The sequence below is a fragment of the Cydia strobilella genome, chromosome 5, assembly GCF_947568885.1.
Source record: "Cydia strobilella chromosome 5, ilCydStro3.1, whole genome shotgun sequence".
Taxonomy (NCBI): domain Eukaryota; kingdom Metazoa; phylum Arthropoda; class Insecta; order Lepidoptera; family Tortricidae; genus Cydia; species Cydia strobilella.
The window spans coordinates 139,823-163,145 of record NC_086045.1 but is presented as its reverse complement, the minus strand read 5'-3'; the positions used below and the strand labels follow the sequence as shown (position 1 = coordinate 163,145).

The 23,323-nt window shown below is 40.4% G+C and overlaps 1 protein-coding gene across 1 annotated transcript; it reads right to left on the bottom strand.

Moving 5' to 3' along the window:
* Window positions 1-131: 131 nt before the first annotated feature.
* LOC134741264 (helicase POLQ-like) lies at window positions 132-21,933 on the bottom strand. Its single transcript, XM_063673975.1, has 17 exons — window positions 21,116-21,933; window positions 20,534-20,712; window positions 19,401-19,592; window positions 18,694-18,775; window positions 17,880-18,070; window positions 17,465-17,610; window positions 16,694-16,855; window positions 10,687-10,856; window positions 8,537-8,741; window positions 7,065-7,249; window positions 6,269-6,423; window positions 5,790-5,885; window positions 3,178-3,269; window positions 2,833-2,940; window positions 2,225-2,312; window positions 1,712-1,846; window positions 132-851 (listed from the first exon to the last, which is right to left on the bottom strand). The coding sequence occupies exons 1-17, from the start codon at window positions 21,810-21,812 to the stop codon at window positions 780-782; spliced, it is 2,955 nt and encodes a 984-aa protein (XP_063530045.1). The 5' UTR covers window positions 21,813-21,933; the 3' UTR covers window positions 132-779.
* Between the last annotated feature and the right edge of the window lie 1,390 nt (window positions 21,934-23,323).

The window sequence follows — 23,323 nt, the reverse complement described above, 5'->3', positions numbered from 1 at the left end:
ACCATGGCAACAAGTGACGAGAACAAGTTGATTCTTTTCTTTCTTTATTCTTTACTATGGTTGCCTACCTCCTATTATTAGGAACTAGATTATGTTGAGCAACATTACGGTACTGATTGAAACAATCTTAATGATATGCATTTTTATATATTTTCTCAATGTAATAACACCACTAGTAACACATTTTTATATTTAGATTTAATTTAATTATATTAGCAATTATTTAACACAAAATAAGAACATTATCGATCAGTCTTTCTTTACTAATTTTAACTTAATTCTTAACATTATTATTTTAATGTAAATATTATGATTTATTTATAAATGCATTATATAATATTTTTCTCACAACCGTAATACATTTTCATTTAATTCATAGTTATTTAAAGGCACAACTAAGTTGTTAGTTCAGAATACTTAAAGAGCTTACTTATTTCATTTATGTTATACTCGTAGAATGTATAATCATAGAAAACCATTCGAAATCTAAAGTATAGGTAGGTATTGATTAATTTGATTACGAATTGTGAGTTGACCGTTTACGTGAAGCGATCGGTATGAAGTCGTATTTTGTTAGCTACGGACCGGTTGAAAACTCGGCTGGAAGTAAAAACGTAATAATAAACTAGTCCAGCAAACAAAAACCTGCAACCACTCCGTAGTTGACCTGAATAGTAGAACTATAATGTGGATGATGGTTTTTTAGTCGGTTCTAATTCTTCCTGTATGGATATGGATGGCGACTTATTATAAATTAGGAACATAATTATGACTTCATGTTACACCTTCAACTCTTCCATGACATCTTCGGCTTCCGCGCGCAAGTTTTCCACTTTCTCGATCAACATCATCTGAAAAATACCGTTATACATCAAAACGTACCAAAAGGGATGTTAGCCGTATTTAATAGTACATTATTGTCGAGGCTCGGAAGTAGCTACTTGCTGGCTTCGGATTCAATTAAACGGACTCCCAAGGTCGTCCGTTTAAAACGAATCCTCAGCCAGCAAGTAGCCTTCCAGCCGAGTCATATATAGTGCTTTTCTCAAAAATGGCGCAAGAAATACAAATATAATAGAAATATTTTACAGAAGCAACGTTCTTATGTATATATTTTCACAGAAAAAAGTAAAAAGATTTGCTTTGCCGCCGTTTTATTTTTTTAATTAAAAATAAAAGTGTATTTTTCTGCTGAAAGTACACTAACCTATTTGAGACACCTAAATAGTCGCGGTACCAACGTTATAATAATAAGTACTGATCATCCGTTTGGCTGTTTAATGGACCTATGCCTTCATTTGATATGGCCACTTCAACTTTTAAAAAGTTTGGAACTCGACAAATAATGGAATTTGTATGCAACATTGCAGTCCTGAAATCGAGACTGCAATGTTTTTTAACTTTTTAATTTTTTGACTGACCATAAACTACGCACTTCGCGAACTACTTTTTAACCGGCAACGTCGACTTTGCCGTCCATTTTTGAGAAAAATAAATTGTTTCGCACATTCACTAGTAATCATTGTCTTTAATTGCAGTTATTAATTATCGACACGAATTGTGAAACTAGGTTATGTATTTTAAATTTTCAGGCTCTGTTATGAGTACATGATCTCGTGCTAAAAATAGGCTCTTATCTTACGAGGCTGTAGTATTGTATTGTATTGTATTGTATTGTATTGTATTGTATTGTATTGTATTGTACACATACTCTGGCGGCGCTGACGAGATGCGCGGCGGCCGCCCGGGAGAGATGCGCCACGGCCGCCGCGAGGTCGTCGACGGAAGCCTTGGCGAGGTCCTCGACCCGCTTGAAGCCGGCGCGCATCAGCTGCAGCGCGCGCGCCTGCAATACAAACATTTACCGCCTATTTGTAAGTGTTTTCCGACCTTCCGACGGTACCCATAGTGATAGTGGTAGTGAATAGTTTTGTTAATATGTGAGACTTCGATGCACCGTTATCTTCAAATTAAATATTTGGGACCGAGAGTAGTTTAGAATTATTTCATTCATTCCGATTTATCATTGACAAAGACGGATGGAAATAAATATTTTCCATCGGTCCCGGCGGTCCCGCGTGGAAATGAAATTATGTTCCCGCTATAAATTCGGAACTGTGACACGAATAGAAATAAAAGTATCCCTTGCCGTCCCCTTGGCCTTGGTCGTGTGGCGGGGAGTCGGGGAGTCGGGGAGTCGGGGACGGGCGGTAATACGTGTTACCTTCTTGACGGCCGGCAGCTCCATGAGCTGGCCGAGCTCGGGCGCGGCGCAGTGCGCCAGGCGAGGGGATAGTTCGCTGAACAATGCCCTGCAAACATGTTGTTATGTACGTGATGAATAGAAACGGACCGACGTGACATCGATAAAGATAGTTTACTTTCAAGTAGGCGAGGCATATTAAAATTCACTAATGAACGTCACGTAAAGCTACATCAGCCCAGCTTTAACCCTCCACCTCTATCCTAGAAGATTTAAATCCCTCCTAAATTGAAAGAAGGTATCTTCGACATGGGACCGGCAAGAACGAATCTCGCAATCTTACGCTGTTACCTTACTATGAGTAAATTTTGTATTTTTTGCATATTTGTACGTTTGTTCCTACCCTGCAGCTTCACGCAAGAACGTTTAAACGGATTTCGATGAAATATGGCACTATCTAGAAACGGACATACTATAGGTACATTTCATTCCGGAATGAATCCCTTAAATAAACGCAATAGATGTTGCAATTTAGTAAGAGAGTACTGAAGGGGATGGGGTGCAGTTTAACTAATTGCACACGGGCGAAGTGCCCACCACACGCGGAGGCTGGAAACAATACAATATACCTGAAGGTCCACAGATGTTCCAGCTCCTCGCAAAAGCGCGTAGCGCTCGACGCAAGTGCTGCGGCGGACGCCATGACAGATTGCACGATGCCGCGCGACACGCAGTATCTAAAACAGAATTATTTAGATACTAACGAAAAAGTAACAAAGGCTTCTAATGTCCGAGAGAAAAGAAGAGCGAACCAGCATCTTTAGCATTCGCCGCTGACGACATATACCCGTTTCAATCTCCTGACTGCATGCAAACTTGACCGAACCGGGGACAGATGGGAATACGCAGCGTAAAGGGCAAATGTTAGGAATGATAATCACAACGTAAAACAGGAAATTAAATAAATCACTCACTTGTCTGCGACAACGTGAAAGGGCACCTGCTTCCACAGGTCGTACAGCATCAAGGCCACGTAAAATCGGCACAGAACTTTTTCAGATACGTTCTGTTGACAAAATTATATAGTACATTATTGTCGAGGCTCGGAAGTAGCTACTTGCTGGCTGAGGATTCGTTTTAAACGGACGACCTTGGGAGTCCGTTTAATTGAATCTGAAGCCAGCAAGTAGCCTTCCAGCCGAGTCATATATAGTGCTTTTCTCAAAAATGCCGCAATAAATACAAATATAATAGAAATATTTTACAGAAGCAACGTATATATTTTCACAGAAAAAAGTAAAAAGATTTGCTTTGCCGCCGTTTTATTTTTTTAATTAAAAATAGAAGTGTGTTTTTCTGCTGAAAGTACACCAACCTATTTGAGACACCTAAATAGTCGCGGTACCAACATTATAATAATAAGTACCAAAGATAGATATAACTCTGTAATAGATGGATACAGTCTAAGGAAAAAACGTGCCTCGAAAATCAAGAAAATTTGATTCTTGTTCAGAGGGCGCTACTAGTTTTGGCCTACTGTCGTATAGATGGCGTTGACGGTTTCGTTTGTTATTTAACAATTTTAACGCATATCAGTGAAAGAACATGGGTCAAAATCACAAAAATAATTAATACAAATAAAAAAAAAACATTTATCTATATTTAAATAATTTTATCCTATTTTTATAGATCATCATTTTTAGTTTAAAAGTGTGTCGACAGATGGCAGTGAATTTACTGGGGTTACAAAATTTACTATGACAGTACCGCTCTAGTATAAGTTACTCTATGTAAGTACTGATCATCTGTGGCTGTTGAATGGACCTATGCCTTCATTTGATATGGCCACTTCAACTTTTAAAAAGTTTGGAACTCGACGTTTGGAATGAGGGCTAACGCGTATGAATTCGCCGCTAGGGGCGCTAGTGTAGATGGTGGTCTTTTCCATAGTTCGAAATGTTAAATGTCACTTGTCACTTCAATGACTGACAGATGTTCTATAGTCTTTTGGACCACCATCAACAGAGGCGCCAACTGGTGAGCAAAAAAACGATAGCCCTCATTTGTATGCAACATTGCAGTCCTGAAATCGAGACTGCAATGTTTTTAACTTTTTAATTTTTTGACTGACCATAAACTACGCACTTCGCGAACTACTTTTTAACCGGCAACGTCGACTTTGCCGTCCATTTTTGAGAAAAATATTTTTTTCTACTCGTCGAGTATAATCTGTGTATTACAACTTCACATGCAACACTACAACCTTACTCTTTTCAACGTTGGATAGTCTATGGCACTTCCGACTCAAGCATAAGAATTTTATCGATACGGTTTAGTCAATTATAAAAATTTTGAAAATGGAACTTTATACATTTCGATAAAATATTTCTAGTTTAAGGAGACTCGATTCAATGCAAAGTGATTGGTTGGCCAACAAAAATATTTAATTTTATGTTGTAGTAGAAACAATTGCTTCATAAGTCAGAAACGCGCATGTGACACCCTTCATATAGCAACATCCATACCCTACGAAAACCGCTTAGCGTTGTTTGTTAGTCTCCATAGGCTACGGTGGCCAAAATCGAGAAAAAACTGTCTTAAAATGTAATTTAGCTTGAGCAGGTACTGGGGCCTCACTCGTTACTCCTCGGTGTCGTTGAGCAACCCGCGCCGGGCCCGCGGCGGCCGCGGCCGGGGCGCGCACGAGTATGAAGGTATCGCGGGCTGCGGCAGCTCAAGTATCAAGGGCTGTATAGCTTGAGCAGGTACTGGGGCCTCACTCGTTACTCCTCGGTGTCGTTGAGCAACCCGCGCCGGGCCCGCGGCGGCCGCGGCCGGGGCGCGCACGAGTATGAAGGTATCGCGGGCTGCGGCAGCTCAAGTATCAAGGGCTGTATAGCTTGAGCAGGTACTGGGGCCTCACTCGTTACTCCTCGGTGTCGTTGAGCAACCCGCGCCGGGCCCGCGGCGGCCGCGGCCGGGGCGCGCACGAGTATGAAGGTATCGCGGGCTGCGGCAGCTCAACTATCAAGGGCTGTATACTTTTGGTTTCGGTTTGGTTTGGTGGTATGATTCTACTAGTTGAAAGTATTATTTTTTTGTCTCGTAGAAAAAGTATTGTATACAATAGTGATATAATCAAGCTTTTCAATCTCGTACCTTAGTTAAGCAACTCAGCAAGCTTCGTTGCTTAAACACGGTACTCGACTGAAAAGCTCTCTATTATATCACGATTGCATAAAATACTATTAAAACTGAAACGGGAGTTAATCGCGTGCACTTATGAAACTATATATGAAAATCATGTTGATTTAAAATTATATCAACATAAAATTATAAACATACGTAAGATCAATAAATTTTGGTGGCCGTATTTCAAATTAAGTATATTATTATTTTTCTTTATGATATATAGGGTTGAAAACTATAGCTTTTCGGAATCTGCACCCTGATAACACACAAATATTTATCGTTAAATTAGATGCAAGTGAACATATACCTACTTAGGAATGATATTAAAATGAATGTCAAGATTTAAGTTTTAAATAACAATATCAAAAGTGTGGCTGTTTTACAAGATACGTACCGTGATAGGTTTGCCAGTCATCATCCGGATGGCGTTCACCTCGGTGATGCCGAGGATCTTCGCCGTCTGCACGGCGTCCTCATCCAGATTGCAGTACTGAAACGGCACAGAACTAGAAAATAAATTGAATGGTGACCTTGAATTTTACAAAAGAGTATGGTGTATTTCTATGTGTTCCCGGGCCCCTCTGAGAGGGGATAGGAACAGTTTCATTACCATCTGGTCCATCTGCATCTTAAACACTGGGACAGATCGTGAAGAAATTTTTCGCCCCACGTGACTAAAACGGGGACAGATGGGAATACTTACGTACCAGTGGCGAAGCGTCCATAGAACACTATTCCCACCAACTCGCCCAATTTGAGAGGATTGAGCTTCACAGATATAGGATAAATATCCAAATTAGCTTCAGCTTGCCTAAAAGGGACGATCGGCGTGCCACCACAAAGAATTATATTATCAAAACTAAATGATCTTACCAGCGAATAGTAATGCCTGTAGTCTGGCCTCACGCCAGCCGCGTCGTGTGGTGTGACTAGATAGAGCAAATGCAAGCTTCCCATCAGTACCAGGCCGCGAGATGCTGATTCTAGATCTTGCAGCATCTGCTTGGCTACCGAGAGCTCCATGCAACCTATTCGAACAAAACAATACATTTTGAAATAAACTAGAGCGATCAAGAAATATCAAACAAAAGCAAAGTTGGTTGATAAACTGATTAAAGTTGTCAATGGACTTTCTTATTTTCAAAAATTAGAGAACAAAAGATTTGTAACTAGAGGTAATATTCCTTCTAATTCTAGCAGTAATTCAGGGGCGTAGCTAGAGGATATGGCGCCAAGGGCAGTCACCAAATTTGCGCCCCCTGACGACTGACAAAAGTTTACCTGCTGCTGCCTTTTGCCCATTTTGGCGCCCCCCCCTTGGATGGCGCCCGGGGCACTTGCCCCCCTGCCCCCCCCCCCCCTAGCTACGCCACTGCAGTAATTTAACAATTGACGTTAGGTTACATTAATCGACAGTACTCATAGCGATCATAAAGTTTCTGATTTAAGTAGACCCTTTTATTGAATCCAGATATATGTAATTAATAAAAAAAACTAGATCTATGCCGAAATTTTAACAGTGGCGGATTAACCACGTGGCAAACCTACCGGCGCGTCGTGGCCGTCAAATTCTAATGTTCTCTTCTTCAGACAACATTTGAACAATCCCAATGATAGAATTAGCTACAGGCCCCGCGCTGGTTTAATCCAGCACTGAATGTAGTCATACCTTTAATAGCTGCCCGTCCTAGTTTACTAACGGTCAGTTTGCTATCACTGTAAACTATTCTTTGTCCGGCTGCCGTGTGTGACTCGTCGTTGGACTTGTGTTGTCCGACGTCGACGTCGAGGGCGCCGGTTTGTATGAGCGAGCGGATGGAATCGTCGCATATTTTCTTTATGTCCACTTCTGAGCTGCAACAGGATACGACAAACCTTATTGACTACAATTTTTTTATGTAGCATAATTATCTTCACGTATGTGAAATTAACAAGATGTTATCATAAATTGTAATATATGCATACTTCTATGTAAACCTAGCCACAAAACTGCATAACCACTTTGTGAATTGATTCATACATAATGTGTCCATACTAGTTTGCAGCTCGCTGTATGTACGTGAATTATTTCTCTGGCGTCGTTCCATCGGTTTGCCGCTGTCACTGTCACATTTCGCAAGAAAGAACGGGAAAGATCATGCGCGCCAAGTGTCAATTTTGATCGAATTTTGTCGATTTTTATTTATTTTAAAAACGTTACCACACAATATCGAAATTCGAAAGCTATGAAGTTACTATTTAAGTTATGATTGTTTTTTCTTATTTTTTTGTTTATAGTATCACATAATAGATAACTGAGTAAAGTTTGATTAAAAGTCCGAGTTAGAGGTTACTTTGGGAATTAATTGTATCGAGCGAAGTGTCATAATTCGTGTATCGGAAGCTATGTTATTAAAGATAATATAGTCAAGAACTACATATATTTTTTCCACGTCTACGAATATTAACGCCTTTTTGAAAAACATGATCATATAAGGAGATTTTTCGCCTTCTGGCTCAGGGAACCGCCTTAAATGACAGGGGATGCCTTTGCAACAATAGGATTCTTTGTAGTACGAAACGAAAATAAACATTAAAAAAGCGCCATAATTATGTATGCCCGCTAGGGACACATGGAAATATAATTCTTCTTATATATGTATATCCTGTCCACAGGTTAAAGTTTCCCATCTGACCCCGAACTTGCCTCCTTCAACGGGCGGGGACAGACAGTATACACAGATTACATTCATCTCATGTATGTATACTTGTATAGTATGGTAACACTATATATAGTCATGTATCATAACGCTACTTTGACATAGTAACCTAGTAGCCATAAAAGTGGTCTTAACAGTTCACGAAGCTTAATTGCTTCTTCGTGTCTACCACAACTCGAGCCTCGTCCTGCCCACCATACTCAGTGTAAGCCATTGAAATTTAAACCAAATTATTTAGAAAACAGGGTCGATTTTTGCTTGCTTTACGTTTTAGTTAAAAAAAAGAATTTTCAGTATAACCTCAAGCTATCCAGGCTTTTCATTCATAACTTGCTAAAACCGGAATATGTCCTTTATAAATCACATTGGGGAAGACAAGGCCAGAGGCACTACTGAGGACGAGAATTCACATGAGCATCATATGTATAGTATATCTACTAACCTAGTAGCCATAAAAGTGGTCTTCAACAGTTCGCGAAGCTTGCTCCTCGTGTCTGCCAGCTGTAGCGCTACTCCGCTGAGCACGAGGCTGCAGCACGCGTGGGGGTCGGGGAGACAGAGACAGCTGCGGACGGGCGGCAGACCGCGGCGGAGCACCGCCTGCAGCTCCGGCCAGTCCGCCGCGCTGCAGATTATTATGCTTTCGCCTAAAAGGCGTTTTTATATTAATAATTAACAATTATAATATTTATTTTGTTAGAAATAGACGGAGTGGTTTATGTCTGCCATTTGTAAAATTTGCGTAATCCATACCCATAAACTACCTAAATATAAACCGAAATAATACGTTGTCATATACGAAGGAAAAAAATGACTAGTCTCCAGTGTCCAGAGCTGGAATCGAACCAGCATCCTCTGTTTACCGGACAGGTGCCTGAACCACTCGGCCATCCGGTCACGGTGGCATAGGTCGAAATTGGCTCGTGGCGCCCCCTGAAGGCTTGTAGCGTGCCTACTTGAATTAACACACATGAGAATATTTTCATAGAGTATTTAGGTATATATATCTGTTCGAGCAACATACAATTTAAAAAGGTTCACTCATATACAGTTTTCTTTTAACTTCAACCTTTTTCCAAAAATAACAAAAATCTAATTGGAGGAAGGGACGCCGGCGCGTCGCAATCGTGAAACTTGCGCGACTAATAACTTAGAAATTACAAGTCCTAGCAACTTTCAACAACTACTGTAGATAATTGAATGGAGAAGAATGTATCCAGTCAGTTTTGTTATAAGTTACTCGTATAGAGATGTTACCAGAGTCGGTGACCCCGGCCCGGCCGGCTCGGCCGCACATCTGCCTGTAGGCGCCGAGCGAGATGAAGTTACTCGTATAGAGATGTTACCAGAGTCGGTGACCCCGGCCCGGCCGGCTCGGCCGCACATCTGCCTGTAGGCGCCGAGCGAGATGAAGTTACTCGTATAGAGATGTTACCAGAGTCGGTGACCCCGGCCCGGCCGGCTCGGCCGCACATCTGCCTGTAGGCGCCGAGCGAGATGAAGTTACTCGTATAGAGATGTTACCAGAGTCGGTGACCCCGGCCCGGCCGGCTCGGCCGCACATCTGCCTGTAGGCGCCGAGCGAGATGAAGTTACTCGTATAGAGATGTTACCAGAGTCGGTGACCCCGGCCCGGCCGGCTCGGCCGCACATCTGCCTGTAGGCGCCGAGCGAGATGAAGTTACTCGTATAGAGATGTTACCAGAGTCGGTGACCCCGGCCCGGCCGGCTCGGCCGCACATCTGCCTGTAGGCGCCGAGCGAGATGAAGTTACTCGTATAGAGATGTTACCAGAGTCGGTGACCCCGGCCCGGCCGGCTCGGCCGCACATCTGCCTGTAGGCGCCGAGCGAGATGAAGTTACTCGTATAGAGATGTTACCAGAGTCGGTGACCCCGGCCCGGCCGGCTCGGCCGCACATCTGCCTGTAGGCGCCGAGCGAGATGAAGTTACTCGTATAGAGATGTTACCAGAGTCGGTGACCCCGGCCCGGCCGGCTCGGCCGCACATCTGCCTGTAGGCGCCGAGCGAGATGAAGTTACTCGTATAGAGATGTTACCAGAGTCGGTGACCCCGGCCCGGCCGGCTCGGCCGCACATCTGCCTGTAGGCGCCGAGCGAGATGAAGTTACTCGTATAGAGATGTTACCAGAGTCGGTGACCCCGGCCCGGCCGGCTCGGCCGCACATCTGCCTGTAGGCGCCGAGCGAGATGAAGTTACTCGTATAGAGATGTTACCAGAGTCGGTGACCCCGGCCCGGCCGGCTCGGCCGCACATCTGCCTGTAGGCGCCGAGCGAGATGAAGTTACTCGTATAGAGATGTTACCAGAGTCGGTGACCCCGGCCCGGCCGGCTCGGCCGCACATCTGCCTGTAGGCGCCGAGCGAGATGAAGTTACTCGTATAGAGATGTTACCAGAGTCGGTGACCCCGGCCCGGCCGGCTCGGCCGCACATCTGCCTGTAGGCGCCGAGCGAGATGAAGTTACTCGTATAGAGATGTTACCAGAGTCGGTGACCCCGGCCCGGCCGGCTCGGCCGCACATCTGCCTGTAGGCGCCGAGCGAGATGAAGTTACTCGTATAGAGATGTTACCAGAGTCGGTGACCCCGGCCCGGCCGGCTCGGCCGCACATCTGCCTGTAGGCGCCGAGCGAGATGAAGTCGCGGCCCACGCGCGGCGCGCGCACGATGACGCGGCGCGCGGGCAGGTTCACGCCGGCCGCCAGCGTCGACGTGCAGCACAGCACCGACACCACGCCCGACCTTGGGGAACGGCGTAACTCATTCAACTCTAATATCATGGCCGGCGTCGACGTGCAGCACAGCACCGACACCACGCCCGACCTTGGGGAACGGCGTAACTCATTCAACTCTAATATCATGGCCGGCGTCGACGTGCAGCACAGCACCGACACCACGCCCGACCTTGGGGAACGGCTTAACTCATTCAACTCTAATATCATGGCCGGCGTCGACGTGCAGCACAGCACCGACACCACGCCCGACCTTGGGGAACGGCATAACTCATTCAACTCTAATATCATGGCCGGCGTCGACGTGCAGCACAACACCGACACCACGCCCGACCTTGGGGAACGGCGCAACTCATTCAACTCTAATATCATGGCCGGCGTCGACGTGCAGCACAACACCGACACCACGCCCGACCTTGGGGAACGGCGCAACTCATTCAACTCTAATATCATAAGTTAAAGCCCAGAAAATTGCAAATATTTACTTTATCTACACAAATATTATAATCCCTATATGACGCATTCTAATTTCGTAAGTCTCTGATAACAACGAAATTTTATTTGACCTCATTAATTTCTAGTAAGTATCAAAATTGAGATGATATTTTATTCGAAGTGAAATGCCAATTGCCAAAAGATAAATAACTTAAAAAATTCTTATCCGATTTGAATTTTTTATTTATTTTATACGTGCTTTTTAGCGGGTTCACTTTAATTAGATTGTCAGTAAAAAAGTAGTGGTTCAAAGCAGCACCATTCTTAAGGTGGTTCGATTTTCATACAAAATTCAATCTGCTTTAATTAAGGCACTACACACTATTACTACACAAATATTTGCTCATTTATCTACTTTCGAATATTCGTTTGCGCTAAATTAATAGAAAAACTTTGTTTCATACAGAAATCATACATAAATCAACGTAATTTTTTCATCAATTTTACGTATGTGTGTGTCACAAATGTCGTGTACAAATACGTTGCGTGCGGCGTTGCCACTCTATGACGTTGGCGACGTTGCCTGGCCGACCTGGCAGGATTTGCAGTGCCGTCATGTTTAGTGCATTTTTATTTGACAGTGTTGACACTGACACATAGGGTCATGTTTATTGTGTCAATTTGTTTGTATAAATTGAAAATGATAGCAACGTCTAAATCAAGTTACAAAAATCATCGGTGTTCTGGTCCGCGAAAATCCAGAAAAATTCAGACTCAATTGAAGCTGAATTCATGATGGTGAAGTTTCGTAAGGTAGGTACAGTTTCATTCCTTCATTGTACATTGTAATTTTCTCGTGCCGATCTTTTTAGAAAATAATTCTCACTTCTTCCGTAATGGTAGATATAAGCAGTGAACAATACCTATATAATGTAATTATTACTGTTTTGGTTGCCGAATAGTCAATGTGTCACTAACTCTAGGTTTTTTTTTAGGTATTGTGCAAAATGAAGAGGCATTCTTGGAAATAAAATGTTTTCCTTCATTAGCCAGAAAAAATCAGGACATCCTCACTGCAATAAAGTAAAATAAAACATTTCCTGGGGATGAAAATTATGGAATTTTGTCTATGAATGAAAAACACAATTATTACTAGGTAAGTAAATGATAACTTTATTAGAATCCATATTGTTGCATCATCTTTCTTCCTATAACATTAGAGATTTTGTGCTATCATGATATTATTTTTCTTTCAGGTACAGGGACAACTACGGATAACAAATATGAAAAAATGTTATTTCATTTGTTGTGTGAATCCATCTACACCAACAAGACATCCACTGCTGGACATAGGCCTCCCCAGGTATCTCCACAACGACTGGTCTTGCAAGACCGGCCAAAATATCGAGAAATAAATAATATAAATAAACATGATAAATATCCCGTTTTCTATAATAGTTATAATAAGAAGGCCATGCAATGTTGTTACTCACTGTACCTACTTGAATCCAAAAAAAAATATAAAAAAAGTTTTAATTTTATTTTACAATTACTACTTTATTATTAGTACATTACGATACAAGTGCGAAAAGTAGGAAATTGGCAACGAGTGGCGATAAATTGAAACACGACCGAAGGAAGTGTTTTAATCGACACGAGTTGCGAATTTTCTCTTTTCCGCACTTGTATCGTAAATAACTATTTCAAACTGCAAGGGTACGATGATAGATCTCAATTCAATATAATTTTGCAACATTTGGCATTATTAGGTTATAAATTGTATGGAGATGAAATCTATCATCGTACCCTTCCAGTTTGAAAAATACTATAGAGGCTGGGCAGTAAGGGATTGCTTTACTTGTAGAACTATATTTAGCCCTTTAAAAAAAACTGATACCTAACACTTACAAACCTGGACTTCCTTGGGCTAGTGCTACTAAGAATCGTCAGTATTCTCCATCCTTTCTGAGTTGGAAGAACCCAAAAAGGTGAGATTTGTGAAAGTCAGGTTTTCAATATATGTGGCGTTTTCAACCAAACGGGTACCTACTTATTGTTGTCATATTTCCATAAAGCTTCAAATTGAAATCAACCTAATCGACAACCGACAATGTGGTACCTTTTTAGTTCAAAACGTCACATATTTTTATAAAACGTTATAAACTAATTTATTAATAATACTGAATATCTGGGATAAAAAGAAAACATAAGTAAAAACTCAAAAATGCTCGTTTTCCCAGAGATAGGACCTAGCTAGATCGAACCCCTTACAGCAAATTTCATCGAAATCGTTAGAGCCGTTTCCGATATCACTGAAATATATTTCGGTTATATCGGAATCGGACAAGAATTCGAAGAATAAAAGGTATAAGAAACATAAGATAACACAAAAAGGACAAAAAAAGTACCCCTGTCGTACCAGTCTCGAACCCGAATCCTCTTGCACGTATTTCCACGAACATACCGCAACGCCATTGCAGCATACTTACACTGCATGAAATTGTCTACTACAAGCATCACGGAAACACTGTTTGCATGTGTGAGTAATAGTAGGAAATAGCATGACAGAAACACTCTGTCGACTTTAAAAGTGTTTTTTGCACTAATGAAGTATTCAATGTTTATTATAATAGTTCAATATTTATGTAAAGAGTGCGCTAAACATACTTTTAAGTATACAGATACCAACACTATTCCACAAAAAAATAAAACCTGAAAATTTGCGAAAGTGACGCCATCTAGCGGGGTTTAAGCTTTGGGTAACCTAGTCGAACCACCTTAAGAAAGAAACTCAATTTGATGGTTCAGCAAGTATGCTCGACATTTGGACTTAAAAGCACGGAGTAGGATGGAGATGGCATGTGGGCGTTCCCGTCTATCCGACAGTTAGTAGCGACCGACTCACTTTATGCACAGACTATGCTCAGTTGTTGTGTAAACTTCATGCTCGAATGACATTCACGTCGTACGTACGCTCGTCTAACAAAAATTGATAATTAAATTTAAAATGCCGTATTGTGCAGTATTAAGCTGCAGAAATCACAGCGGTTTAAAAAATCTTTCACGTGGAGGTATTTCCTATCACCGGTGGTTATTTATTTAAATATAATCCGATAAATACGAAAAATCTGTTTATTTTGCATTATTTACGAATGTTCGTTAAGTAAATCTATATTTTATCAGTTAGAACTTAGAGTTCACAATCCTTTGTCACTATTCTTTACGTTTATCTGGAATATTCGCTATCCTAAATGTCAAATAACTTCGCTACTCAGATGCTGCGCAATGTCGATATTTATATCGATAAAGTTAAAGTTACGATATTTCAAGTTTGATGTTTGGTTCGGTAATAAATTATTATTTTAGACACGTTTCTAATTATTATTTGGGATAATCAATGTCTTAGTAAATATGGCAGCTCTGGTCATCAAGCACTAAGTTAAGTCGGGGTCATTTCATGGCAACCTTTCAAACCTACGTATTCCTTTACATACGTTTTTGTTTTTTACACCCATCATATTTTCATCGTTAATATAATTAGACTAGGTACTTAATGCACTTATGCGTACAATGCATGCAATGTGCCATGAATAAACGTTTTATATTTTCTATTTCTTTATTATTAATTATTGTAGGTTACCACAAGATGCCGATATTAAAAATGAATGGATCAATGCTACTGGGCAAGAAAATTAGTTTCCGCAAAAATATAGCACCATTTGCTAGGAGCATTTCTTAGAGAAAGATTTCTGGGGATAAAATTGCCATACATCTCATCTAGCGTCCACACGCCTAAAACTTAGTTACTAATTTAGTAATTATTAGTGACATTCGGGCTCACTAAATTAATAAAAAGTGTTCCGTACCACGCAAACTAGCGTCAAATATTGGAATTTTGCCGCCCCCTTCCTGATTTGATAGGTCACAATCTTACAATCAAATCAAGTGGGATCGATGAGCCAGTTTCATGTATGCTTTCACACCATACAATTAATTTGACAATTTAATCAGGTTGTCCCGTCTAGATTGGCCTTAAATGCTGCTACAAGTAAATATATTGTTAAAGACGAATACTTACCTATGTAAGTAATTGCAGATTTGTGATTACAAAATAACAGCAATACCGAGTTAATAGACCTTTAAAGAACTATGATTTTATCTGTTTGACTTTAAGATATATTTAATGTTCACATTAACAACCTAGTTGGTCAATTAATAAGAAACAAATTTCTAGTTAGATATTTGTTGTACTGTACTACATATTATTTTTCATACAATCACGATTATCACTACCTATATTATAATCATAAATAAAGTATCATCTAAATGTGTTAAAACATACGGTAATGAAATATCAATACCTAACTGAACACACAAATATCGATAAAACACTCCGATTACACTGTCCCCTCCCTATATCGTCGAATGGAAAGAAGTTCCAACGGTTAGCTACTCGCAGGCGTGGAGAGATCTCGAAAACACCAGTGTAACGTGACCGTGAGAACCGTAACAAACCATGCATAGTTAGACCTTACTTATACTGGTTTTTTAGCCCTTTTCTCGCCTGTAATAAGTAAGTGATTTGAATTTATATAAAATAACGCCATCTGCTGTTGAGTAGTTGTATTAGGTGAACGTTGAGCGAGCTTTTGTGAGATGAATGAGATAATGAAAGAGTCGTATGTCATATAGCTTTGACATTATATTTTAAACCGTCACTCATGTAGCCTACAGTTGATATTCGTTCGAGAAATGTCCACCGGTAATAACCTTTTGGTATGGAAAGTTGCTACGAATCAGAGCAATTTTGTGTGACGTATTTTAACGTGGCTATGAATGTGTGAGTTTAGCGACACTGGTTTTCATACTAAATAGGAGTCATTTCACATCCACTAGTTTATTAATTCGTGCTTAAAAGTGTTAAGCGATTTCAGTGCACGAATCGGCGGCGGAATTAAGTTCCAGCACTTCGTGGCAGCATATCTAAAGCTGCCACGAAACGCTGTTGTCTGGTGAGGTGGACAGACAAGCTGAAGAAACCTTGCAGACCTAACCTCGTTGGACCTGGAATAGCGTGACCATAACAGCTTGTTGTACAGGTAGGTTGGCATCTGTTTGTTGACAACACCGAAGACCAAGATGGCTAAATGGAGTCTTTGACGAGCAGACATTTTTAAAATACGATTTAGATTCAAATACTTTGGTCGCGTTGTTTTTATTTATTTTTGGTAAAAAACATGTCCGTATTTTTTTTATTTGGCAGGCTGTAAGTAGAGAAAAAACCGATTATTATGTTTTAATTTCATATTTTTACGTTCATTAGGATCGTACAAAAATGGTGGCAAACTCTAAAATTGATCAAAGTAACCCCGGTTTACTTGAATGAAAGGACGTTAGGAAGAAGTATCATACCTAAAAGCTTGTTCCAGCAGCGTCCTCTCGTCGCTGGCCAGCCCGCCGTGATGGAAGGCGACGCCGTAGCGCACGGCGCGCGCGAGCGCGGGCGCGGCGCCCTCGGCTTTTAGAGCAGCTTCTAACGATTGCCGCTCCGCTATTCGGTGCAACGCCATTTCCCTAAAGACACAAACTTTGAAAATAAAATAAGAAAGATAAAAACCGGCCAAGTGCGAGTCGGACTCGCGCACGAAGGGTTCCGTACTATTACGGAAAAAAACAGCAAAAAAATCACGTTTGTTGTATGGGGGGCTTAAATATTTATATTATTCTGATTTTAGTATTTGTTGTTATAACACAATAAATACTAAACAACAACAACAAACATCATCATCATCATCAACGGCGACTGAAATACATCATCTGTGAAAATTTCAGATACAGCCTGGTGACAGACGGACAGCGGAGTCTTAGTAATAGGGTCCCTTTGGGTACGGAACCCTAAAAAGTAAAAAGTTTCATAGATTGTGGGTACTAATAAAAATCATGCCTCCAGCTTGATAATGATAACTGATGACAGCGCCATATGTTATTGGCTAGTGATTGTCAAACATCAATTTTTTTAAACACATTTAGCAGGACAAATCCAAAGCCCTTTGGATCTGTCCAAACTAACTCCAAACCCTGAGACCGGACCCAGTTTAAAATTTATTTTTTATGCGATTTATGATCACTTGCTTACATGTCGTACCGTGGGCTAGTTTTTTTGATTGTGTATATTGTACCAACTTGCGTTGCAGCTTGCACAGTAGATTGGCCACGTTCTCGCAGTTCCGCTTGGTGGGACAGAAGACGAGGCAAGAGGAGGATGGTACCACTTCGGAGACTAGTCCACCCACGAAGTCAGGGTCGAGGACTGTGGCCGCTGAGGTGTACTGGAAACAAGGGAAAGGTCAGACGTTATGACCTGGAATGGCAGGGAAAAGTAACGCATCATATCAATTTGATGAAAACTGACTTCCTAACTAAATTCCTAGAGACGGACCTAGCTAAGTCTGCATCGCATATGCAACCAAAAACTGTGGCAATGACAATGACCTCTTTTATCTCAAATTTCTATGAATTTTTATTTATTTAATGCAATTATGGTTACACGGCATTACATAATTAATAGAAGAAGTTAGTAGTGTATATTGGTACTCACATCGAAATTCAGTTCTCTCTCGGGCTCAACCTCGCCCCCTGCACTGATCTTATACAGTGTGGATCCTAGTTTGACGTACTCGTCCAACGTGACGGGCCGGAAGTCGCGCTGGAAGATGTCGGCGCGGAGGAAGCGGGCCACTTCCGGGAGGTTGCCGATGGTGGCGCTCATGCCCACTATCTGGATACCCTCTACGCATTTTAAGACAGGAAAGTCGTATTTTAGTGAGAAAGAGCCAAATATTCGTAGGCAAGCTTTCCTTTTCTCTATGAGCTCAATAAAATAAGTTTCGTGACGCATTGGTTCAACTGTAATGTCATCTAAACATTTTTATCAAAGAAATAAAATAAAATAAAAAATTAAACTGTATGAAAATTAACAAGACAGTGGAAATTGAGTTCTATGGTTCTATGGACGCCTCGGCGCAGGTATTTATTGAAAATAAAAAGGACTTTCTCTGATCAAATCGGGGAAATTCTGACGAAAGGCCAGGTCAAGAGCACTCTAAACCCGCGAGCGTGTATGAAGAATGTTATGAAAGTATAGGAAGCGAAAGAGGTATGTCAGGATCGTAGCAAGTGGAAATTTGTGGTCTCTGCCTACCCCTCCGGGAAATAGGCGTGATTATATGAATGTATGTATGTAAAAAGACAAATACTCAATAAATGTTACATTATTGCATAATTTAAAAAGGTCGCTTCAGTAGTTGCCTAAGTTTTAATGTTTTATTTTGTTATTTTACTGTAAATATCAAATAAGGCACATACACATATTACAATTAGATATTTTCTTGAGTTGTTTGCAAGTAACTTACGGTTAGCGAACAGTACCGTGGACAGCAGAGTTTCGAGCGTGGCTCCGCGGCCCGCTTCGCCGATCAGATGCAGTTCGTCTACCTACGAATATAATACAATACAATGACAAAAATCACAGCAGCAATAAATAAAATTCATACTGCAGAAGTTTGGGGTTGGTCATCAATGTCATCATAAAATAATATAGAAAAGAAGACCACTAAACTAACTTATTCGCTTTCGACGTAATTATAACAGCATCATTCTGATGACTTGAAATTAAATTAAATTGAAACCTAGAATTATAGTTGGTGGTTGGTGGCCTCTTTTAAGGGTTAAAAAACATAACTTTGATACGTACTAAGTCTCATACAAGAATAAAGATTAATTAATTCAAAAGGTCACTTAATGTACGTACGTATGTTTCTTGTGAAATACCCCAAATGTGAAGGCTTTGTCTTTTTAACTTACTTACTTACTTCCGTTGGCGCTACAACCCTTTGTGGGTCTTGGCCTCCTCCACAATCTTCCTCCAGTTGTCGCGGTGCCTGGTGACCTTCTTCCAGTTGGTAAACTTTCCCATCTTCCTTAGATCTTCCTCTACACAATCCATCCAACGCTTCTTAGGCCTGCCATGCTGTCTTTTTTGTTGCGGCGTCCACCTTGTCATTACTTTTGCTGCCCTCTTGTCCGGCATCCTTTGAAACAGTAAGATAAAAAAACTTACCACCATGAGTCCGATCTCACTCAGCCTGCCGAGCTCGATCAGATTCCGCACCAGTGCTAGACCCTTCTCTATAGTGGCTATATAAATGCTGTGCTTGCTTCTGCGCTTCTTCGGAGGAAGGTGGCCTTTGCCGGCGGCATATTCTTCGACTAGGAAGTCAAGGTTGACGGCAAATGGGGAGAGTGCCCAGATCTGTAGATTTGTGGAAAAACAGGTTCAAGGTTTTTATTAGACTAGATTGAGCACTAGGTACAATCAAAAAGATATCAATCAAAATCATTAAAATTAAGCTTATAAAATAATAGTAATTCATTAAACTAATTCATTGAACTTACTGTAATCATTTAAACCTATAAATAATCAATTTTAAATAATAATTGTACCTACCCGACATAATTATCTTATACCTAATATTATATTCATACTGATGTGTTTTGCTATGTAACTTAGATGTAAATAGTTGTAAATATGAAATACTGTATTTGACATGTAAAACTATGTTTTATAAAGGAATAAATGAATGAATGAAAATACTCAACACAAACTTCACTTCAAGTTATTATTTTATTGTGGATACCACCGTAGCTGTAGTACAACAGTAAAAACAGAAACATACTAAACAGAAAATTGGTAATTCAATCACTTTAATAGAATGAATTGTCAATGTCTCCATGATGGTACAAGTATGTGATGTGTGTAATAGAAATGTATCATTATCTGTTTTTTCTTGGTCAACTTCTTTTATTTTTACAAGCTTTTATTAAACTTGCAATGTACCTTTGTAAGTATGTATGTAATATGTATGTAACATGTTTGTAAGGGTCAAATCTTGCAAGTTAAATTTGACCCACTTCCCGGTTTCCGATGAAGCTGAAAATTTGCATACATATGTAGGTCGGGTGACAATGCAATATTATGGTACCATCGACATCAAGCTGATCTGATGATGGAGACAGGAGGTTGTCATAGGAACTCTGTGATAAAACAACGCAACCTACGACAACCTTGTGTTTGGGGTTTTTAGAATTTTCTCAATGAGTATTAGTTGTCTGTGGAAAGAAAAGTACAGTCAGCAATAAAAGCTTGTACCAAAAATTAAATTTTTGCCAAAAACTTATTCTTGGTCAATTTACCTTCTCCTGTACAATAGCAACAAAAGGCAGGATGAACAGCACATTCTTCTTGTTGTTGAGCACCTCGCGCAGCATCAGAACCTCGGCTACCAGCGTCTTGCCCCCACTTGTGGGTAAGGCGTAAATTAGGTTACGCCTCTCTCTAATTGCATCTAAGTTTAGACACTCTTCTTGCCAATCTGATTAAGAGTAAAAGAAGCAGGGTATGTTTTAATGCGTCAGCAAGAGCAGCTTGAAGAATAGATTTCTGTACACCTGCCTTAATTAAATATATGAATAAATATTTTATGAATTGATTGGCATTCACAGATGATTTAAAAAATTGTCCAGACACTTGCAAAAGTGCATACCCACTTTAAGAAGATTCAAGTACCCACTATGAATACCCAATATGCAAGTTTGGCCCACTAGCTAAATGAGAATTTAGCTTATATTATTTTCAACTTGATTGTTACTGTGGCTGTGACTACAACAACTATGCACTGCCAGTTATAATTATTTGTTTTCCATTTTAAATAGATCTTTAGGTATGTATGACAATAACAGTGCATTTTTCATAGAAAATACATTTTAAATACTTACCATAAAATTTCTCAATATTCCTGTAACTTTTGAAAAAACTCTTTGTATTAACCGGTAAGCCATAGAAATTTTCTACATTGTCAGACATTGTCCCTTTAACTTTTCCATTTTCATTTATTATACAAGTTTCTTTGATATCTAGCAGAAAGGAATCTTTTGTTTCAAATAAACTATCTTTAGGCTCTTGATCTTGAACTTTCTGATAAATAGAGTCGTTAACAGCTGCGAAACTTTCTTCGATATTCTCTCGAAAATGCTGCTCGCATCGCGATGTCAGGATTTCGTTGTTACATGATTGCTCTAATCTTGAATAGAACATGTCATCTGAAATATCTTCAATTTCCGCCAAATTCTGCGTTGTCGAAACTTTATCTTTGGTTACTAATGAAGAATCCCAGTTCTCAATATCCCTCACTACGGAGCTGTTCCAAACGCCGGGCGAGCATGGTATTTCACTACATGTTGAGCTGTTGTTACCGGAGTCACACAAATATTCAATTTGGTTGCAAGGAAGCGGGGGAGATTCACAACGCTCCGTTTGCTTCAATAGCCGTACATTTATCGGACTACATACTGAAAACACATCTGGATTCTTTTTATTAAAGAATTCTGGCGACCGTAAAATCTTAGACATGCCGAGACGACGCCGCTTGGGCGTAGATGAATTCTCTTTCATTGACTTCCTGATCGAATACATTTTGTAAATCACTTCACATTTGGTATTTATAATTTAATACGTTTTCATATGATGATTTTTATGAAAACACGATCTTTTGTTGATGTAAACAAGTGCATCATAACTATTAACTACACTTGCGCTTGCGGTTCGACAATTATTTATTTTTCAAAGTGACATTGACGTTGACCTGACGTATGCGTTTCGTTTCACGCACCTCCGTACATGGCCCGAATTTTGTGACATTGTTTTATTTTCAATTTAATAATTTAACAAGATTAAAATTTTATTATATACCGTGTTTTTATTGAATTCTGTTTACTTCGGGGTTGGTTAAGTACGTTTAAGAAAACTAAATAGCATAGCTAATAAATATTTTATTTTTATTTTTTATTTTTTAAAGTAATTTAATGTTGCTTCAAGCGGTTCTGTAACACGGGCATTTGATTTAACTTAACCAAAAAATTTAAAACTGTGACATATCAATAACATTTCCAAAATCGATCGTCCGATCCGAGGTAGTAAGTACCTACTTATTACGTTTAGTAGAAAATGTATAAACTCGTACTAAACACTAATCAATACCTAACGTAAACTGAGGGCCTACCGCGAACCACGTTCGACGTGTTGCCTCCCTGTCACACTTACATACGAATTTACAAGTGCGACAGAGAGGCAACACGTCGAACGTGGTTCGCGGTAGGCCCTCTGTTTACGTATAGCTATAGTTAGCTATATACTATAGGTATCATCTTCCTCGCGTTGTCCCGGCATTTTGCCACGGCTCATAGCCTGGGGTCCGCTTGGCAACTAATCCCAGGAATTGGCGTGGGCACTAGTTTTTACGAAAGCGACTGCCATCTGACCTTCCAACCCAGAGGGTAAACTAGGCCTTATTGGGATTAGTCCGGTTTCCTCACGATGCTTTACCGAAAAGCGGGTAAATATCAAATGATATTTCGTACATAAGTTCCGAAAAACTCATTGGTACGAGCCGGGGTTTGAACCCGCGACCTCCGGATTGCAAATTGCACGCTCTTACCGCTAGGCCAACAGCGCTTCCATCATCTTATCGATATCGTACTATTTTTTGTGTGCCAGTGCCAGCTCTCCCCGGCTATAAAGCTTCGGTGACACAAGCATACCGCTAAAATTCTAAAATAAATAAGGGCATTAAAAAGTGCATATAAGGAGTTGTTTGTTTTGTTTCTACTAATACACTACAAGGTTCATTGCACGCTTCAGATGCAACACGTGATGGGTTGTTTATTGGCAGTGCATTTAATATCACTTAGCGCCAACAGACCTATACAAAGCACTCATCACCGCTGCGCGCTGGCATCTAGACTAATGCGATTGATGCAAATAATCAGGTTCATTATGTGGACTTCACATGGTGTGGAAGACGGGATAATCTCAAAACTTCATTTACCTATAGAGTTGCACCTCAAGCAATCGCGAACGGATGCTGATAAATTAAAATCTGATTAAATTAGGTAGTCATTGATCACTTAAGTATACCTAGAGTAGGC